This window comes from Calcarisporiella thermophila (assembly GCF_041956535.1).
Source record: "Calcarisporiella thermophila strain CBS 279.70 unplaced genomic scaffold VTP21scaffold_10, whole genome shotgun sequence".
NCBI classification, from domain to species: domain Eukaryota; kingdom Fungi; phylum Calcarisporiellomycota; class Calcarisporiellomycetes; order Calcarisporiellales; family Calcarisporiellaceae; genus Calcarisporiella; species Calcarisporiella thermophila.
In genome coordinates this window covers 104,572-110,683 of record NW_027192200.1, presented here as the reverse complement: position 1 = coordinate 110,683, position 6,112 = coordinate 104,572, and the positions used below count along the sequence as shown (strand labels likewise).

At 38.8% G+C, this 6,112-nt stretch overlaps 3 protein-coding genes across 3 annotated transcripts; 1 reads left to right on the top strand and 2 right to left on the bottom strand.

The window, feature by feature from the left end:
* Window positions 1-345: 345 nt before the first annotated feature.
* On the bottom strand, window positions 346-854 carry VTP21DRAFT_765 (uncharacterized protein; the record flags this gene model as incomplete). The annotated part of the gene is made up of 2 exons (XM_069398414.1): window positions 346-573; window positions 837-854. 2 exons carry the CDS (start codon window positions 852-854, stop codon window positions 346-348), a joined length of 246 nt encoding a protein of 81 aa, XP_069251655.1.
* A 501-nt stretch (window positions 855-1,355) lies between these two features.
* On the bottom strand, window positions 1,356-1,874 carry VTP21DRAFT_764 (uncharacterized protein; the record flags this gene model as incomplete). The annotated part of the gene is made up of 1 exon (XM_069398403.1): window positions 1,356-1,874. The coding sequence occupies one exon, from the start codon at window positions 1,872-1,874 to the stop codon at window positions 1,356-1,358; it is 519 nt and encodes a 172-aa protein (XP_069251654.1).
* Window positions 1,875-2,985: 1,111 nt separating this feature from the next.
* VTP21DRAFT_763 (uncharacterized protein) lies at window positions 2,986-3,339 on the top strand (the record flags this gene model as incomplete). Its single annotated transcript, XM_069398392.1, has 1 exon — window positions 2,986-3,339. The coding sequence occupies one exon, from the start codon at window positions 2,986-2,988 to the stop codon at window positions 3,337-3,339; it is 354 nt and encodes a 117-aa protein (XP_069251653.1).
* Between the last annotated feature and the right edge of the window lie 2,773 nt (window positions 3,340-6,112).

The window sequence follows — 6,112 nt, the reverse complement described above, 5'->3', positions numbered from 1 at the left end:
CTTTCAACGATATAAATAGGGGTATCGAGGCGCTTGACACTGCTTTCCCGAATAAAAAATGGCATTTCATCAATGGCACCTGCACCGACGAGCATGGTCTAGCCAAGAACTGCCAAAGATTGGAAAGTCAATTCAGCGACCCAGTTCGGGGCATATATAATAAGTCATATGGAAGTTTCAGCGATCTTTTCGAAAGCATTCTCCAGAGCAATCTAGATATTAACATGGATGCCGTGAAGACGGCTTCCAATGTGATCTAAATTCTTTCAGTATCATCATACATCGTCATATCGCACATCACTCTTCTGAAAAGTCCACGACCATATTTAATTTCACTTTGTTCGATTAAAAATGCGTCATATTCCTTTGGAAAATTCCGAGTAGCTCCTCCATTTGCATAAGCCGTTCGAACCGTTTAAGGCCGCGCTGCTTGCAAATTTGCTCATCCTGCTGCCGAAGTTTGTCATCCATACACCTGAAGAGATCAAGTTCCTCATCATCGCGAGCAGCCATATCATTGAGATCTTCATTGGTGAAGACATCGTCAAAATCGTTTGTCTCCTCAGTATCAGCCTGGACCAAAGAGCGATAACAAATTAAACAATGAAGGTATATATTCATATATCTGTATGTACTAAAACCGATATTCAGAAGCCAGGCGCAAATTACAAGAATGCTTCCCGTTCTTCTGCCGTACTTTTATTATCGAATTTACTAGCTTTGATGATTTTGCTATCAAGATCCAGCTTGTATTGTGCTCGTGCCAGATCTGCTGCTCCAATTCCCATTACACCAGAGAGCTCAAGTTTTGTCTAACGCCTAACCTAATTCGTTACCTCGTTGATCTTTGTCATTTTTACCTTCCCGATCTTGTTGCCTTTCTTTTGAAAAGCATTTTTAGTTTGATTTTGGACGTAATTTTCTTTGAGCCATTTTCTGATTTTCTAATTTTCTATCTCTATTTAATCCTTTCCATTTTTCCTTACTTTTATCAATTCAATACTTGGTTTTTCTTTTCCCTTGTCTTAAATATATTTTTAATTTGCTTAAACCAAGTTCACTTGTCCCTCATTACATTACTGTACATTTATCTTGTTGTGTCCTACAAGAGTCTTTTCGTCCTCTTTTTATATAGTATTTGCTTTGTTGGATCAAAGGTACAGTTACTATTAAAAACTTCAGATCACACTAAGCACAATATATCAAACCCTAAGTGTAAAGAAAGTAGACCGTTTTTATTAAGATACTCGTTGGGATTGAAAAATTAAAATATTATAGTAATTATTGATATTTTATATTTAATTATGTAAAGGTCATCAATTTAAGGATTGTTTGGCATCGTCTTGAAGCATCCATCATGGCAATGACGGGTTATTCTCTGATAAATATTCTTTGGAGTCCGAGTTAAATAATGCTTTATCTGGGCTATTTGCGGCCAATTGTCGATTGGCAGACTGACCATACGCATAATCTCTGCTGTAGCCATTTGCAGTAAAGTGGGCTGCCTCGTGTACTAATGTGCCGGCCTTCGAATCAGAACCTGTGAGAGGGGCTCTCCAAAATTGAGGGCATAAGTGAATTTCGCCGAAACGATTCGGATACACAAAAGCATACACGTTGGGTCTATCACAACTGCAGTCATACGTAAACGCGTTGAAATCATTGCTGCTAATTTTTCTATAGTGATCAATCAATGTTTCGTGACGACCGGAATCATAGGCGCCATTCCATGTTTTATAGCGATTTGTACCCGAAGGGTGTGATTCAAGGTAAGAGAGAGTGGACTTTGCATATTGCTGTGCAGAAGGAATGGCTTCCTTTATGATATTTTGCTGTTGCGTAGAGCACCCGATGAAGTTAGCTCCCATTACCATCTGCATTAAAACTAGTAAAAAAGAGTGTGAGACCAGTGTATGTATTAGCATGTCTGTGACGAAAGAGTTCGAATATTGAAATAAAGAGAAAATAAGATAATTGAATTGAGGATATTTTCGATTTTTATTTTAATCTAAGCAGTTTATATAGTGTTCACTTATCTTCAAAGTCAAGCTTACACTATTCAAGTATTTATCTAATGATTTGAAACATGTAAAAGATATCAAGTCGGAAAAACAGCTTTGCAAATGTTCAAGGTTTGCATGCAACTAATATCACGTTTTACAATGCTGCAATTCCAGTTTCGAACATAATAAAAGATACAAGGTTAGGAAAATAGCTTTGCAACTGTTCAAGTTTGCTGATATATTTCCTTTTGGGGGAGGGCCCAGGGGAATGGAACTGGATGGAGAGGGCCGATACCATCCAACGAACGAAACTCGGGTACGATGCTTAAAGGGCATAGGCCGAAATGGTGAAAGCTAATTTGTATTGTGCGTCATGTTATACAATATACAGTTAAATGTACCGAACAAAATGTAATAATACATTAACCAAGGAAACTGGTGTAGCAAAAACAATAAACAATGTGCAGATCATTTGATGAGGGAAAATACCCTAATTTGTAAAACCACCAATAATTCATTCAAAAAATCTGGTTATGGTCCAAACTAAAGGAACAAAAACCCATTGGACGAGAACATCATGGTTATACTCATCGCTCAATGACCCAATATTTTTTAAGTTAAACTATGCATTAGGAAGAGTATTAGCTTGCAAGCACACAGTTAATAACACGTTTCCAATGCTGCAAATCCCAGTTTCGAACATAATCTAACTTCTACACCGCTCTCCTGTAAACTCTTATTCACTAGATGCAGCATTGCGTTGATAACAAAAGGAATCCAAATATCTATAAAAACTCGTAAAAAGCATACTCCCCCTTTCCCATTTAATCAATAATAGCTTCAAACTCTTCTCGCACTCTCTTTCCTGTCCTTTCTCGCCTTCTCTTTTGTATAATCCACCAACTGGTTAACAATTTGCATTTTTATTTTTTACACGTATATTTTATCTATTCACACAGACCGTGCTTCTCAGTAACCTACAATGAAATCAATTGCTTTTATCGCAGCTACTTCTTTGTTCTGCTTTGCAATCTCTCAGGGGCTCCCCATCGACGTGACAGATCTTGTACGTCGCAACAACGAAAACCCTGAACAACAAGAACAGGTGGAGATGGGTGTAGCGACTCCCGACACTTCAGCTAATGTGGCCAACCTTGGGGAAGCTGCGGCGGGTGGGGCTCTCAGCACTGTCAGCCAAGATGTGCCTTCTGTTGTTGGGAACGCTGGAGCTCAGACAGCTCTTACTGGCTTTGGTGTAGTGAAATTAGCAGGCGATGAGTTAAGGAGGCAGAATGGTCTAGTAACGCCTAACGTAACCCCTATTACGGGTGCTTGAAACTTTCGCTCATTTAGCAACCAAAACTTAACCTAATATTCTTTGGAAAATTTCTTATTTTTACTAATAAATTTCTTTATTCTCGCAATGTTACTCATTTTAATACAATTTGGTTGAAAAGATAAGTTTTACCCGCCCACGAAGTAACATCAACTAAATAATTGTCTGTCCCAACTAGAATTTGCCAAGGTTGATTAAGTACGTGGTACAACATATGGGAGTTTCCAAGCTTGATCGGATATACCGCATTTAGATTATTAAGAACAAGTATTTCAGAACTCTGCAATTATATTTATATTTCCTTAAAAATACAAAATATATTCAAGAATAATATTCTCGAAACCATTTTTACGCTTCCTTGCTCTACATTTTTGAATTCGTTACAAATCATATACTAAACCTTACATTGTTGTATTCTAATTATTACTAACTATTATATTCATCATGTCGGCTCGCTCCGCATCTCTTCCTCGTTTTATTTCCCAGATTAAATCTCGCTTCTTAATGTCCTCATTGCAGAAGAATAGTCAGAAAAGTTTAGAGGAGATTTCCTCTTCGCTTACATATAAAGAAGAGCTAGACGAAGTTTCACGATTCTTTTTTTTTTCATCCACGAGATGGGATGATTTTGTTTCATCATCTATATGAATACACGGACAACCCATACTATCATACTCTTAGACAACTTACAATCCTTCAAGCCGGTGAAAAACCTGAATCAATAAAAGAGCTGTTTTCTGTAGTCTCTGAGAAGTTTCCTTGGGAATTTCTAAGACGATTGGACTTTAGATTTGATAATCACAAACCATGAACTGCTCGGGAAGTTGAGTCGAGAGCTGTATCGTCTACCTCAAAAGCTATTGTCTAGTTCGAATACTTTTTTTCATATTATTAACCTTTCCTATTTTATTGCATAAACGATACAAGGCTGAATGGGGGGGGGGGGGCAGCCAAACAGACAAACAGACTCTATTCTCACTTTAGAAACAAAGAGAGCAGTTAAATGCAAGAAGGGTAGTAATTCTTAAAGGTGAACGAAAGACTCCTCATCATCGATTTCAAGGAAAATCTTCACTTGGGAGGTGGGTCGGTCGAGACGGGAAAGTATTTTTTTCCAAAAAACAATGCTCGTGCCTGGGGATGGGACTGCTTGCTCCCGATGGGCAGAAAGAATACTTTGATTTCTTCTCGGACATCCTGGGCCATGAAGCACTTCTACGTCAAAGATTGCGCTGAACTGCTCATTTCGAAAGTTCCGCTTAGTGAAGTCGATACCCTTGAAATTTGGACGGACTGTGGCTTCATTTCAGGTGCGAAGAATTGGCCCAGTATCCACCCAATGAATTTCCGTCCAAATACAATAAAAAGGTGCGGAATATCATGGCAAGAGCTGAGTCGACGGCCATTTTGGACTTCTTTCGCGCTGGTTCTCTTCGATTGAATCCACGGCCGGAACTAACTCAGTTAAAAATTTGATCTCTGCATTTGAAGACTGCTTGGAAATAACAAACAATGGTAGAGCACCAGAGAAACAACTTACGATAAATTTCTTCCTCTATTATAGGGACCAGAGAACAGAGACATTCAAGGCTTTATCGATCAAAAATATTTCTACTTATTTCTCATTTTCTTGTAGAGATAATTCAATATTTGCGTTCAGCTTCTCGTCATGAGACGGATGAGTATCGATAATGCCAAAAATTCTCATATAAAAGGATATTAGGGAAACAAAGCGGCCTCTAGCATTGAAAGAAGATAGCGATAGGGTTCCCGGAGTTAAAGGTTACCTATCTAGGGTTGCATCGCTTGCACGAGAGCTGGATATGGATGGCTTATGTAAACAGTTGATGAGGTTGTCGTTGTGATTATATAGAATGGCACATATGAGTTAGTGGATGGGAGATAGGAAGAGAGCGTAGGGGTCAAAAGAAGAAATGGAGTCAAGGAATTAAAATTTACATTAGAACCCAAGGAGGTTTGGTTGAAGCTGGGAATACCACCCCGCTCCCTTGACGGTCTACTGTGGATTCCTTGTTTTGCATTTCTTCTTCATACATACTATGAGGAAAATTCCTGGTCAGGATAGAGGTTCGAGAGCAATAGTTGACCTCCTCAGAGAAAGTAGATTAATTTTAATTGCTGGTGGGACAAAGCCTTTCCCTCTCTGGGGTTTCTCCTACTTCGAACGCTGTTGCAGACCTCCTGCTAATTAGAGGCCATGTTGGCCCTAGGGGGTTCAAGAGTGGAAGAAAAAGGCCTCCAACATATTCAGGTAGGTTTTATGTAGGTTAGCAACTCCATATAACACTACTGGAGGAAGGGAAAATTTTGCATGTGGTTTCCAAAAAGATGCAGCATAAAAAGGAGAATTCATGGCATCAAAAATGGAGGGCATTTGGATTTATATCGGTAGAGTTAATAGCTCTCAAAAGAAAGACATAATAAAGTTATGTTATCGAAATTTTTGGACCAATCAAATTTCGTAATCCTTATTTCCTTATATATTTTACTTCTGATTCCTTCTGGAATCTCCTATATTTCTTTGGAAACATTGGCTCGGCATTGATCGTCATCGGCTCCGCTGGGCCTAGTCCTGCTAGTTTTGCTTATTTTCTCTTCTGCGCATATGAAGTCGATACAATGCGAATTCTCGTAAACACCTCTCTCGCCACTTTTTTGCAACATGTCCTCCGCGCCGTTTTTAAGCCTATCGAGCTGTTTCACAATAGGCCAAGGACATTGTAGATTAAGAATCGAAGGAATCATGAAATTG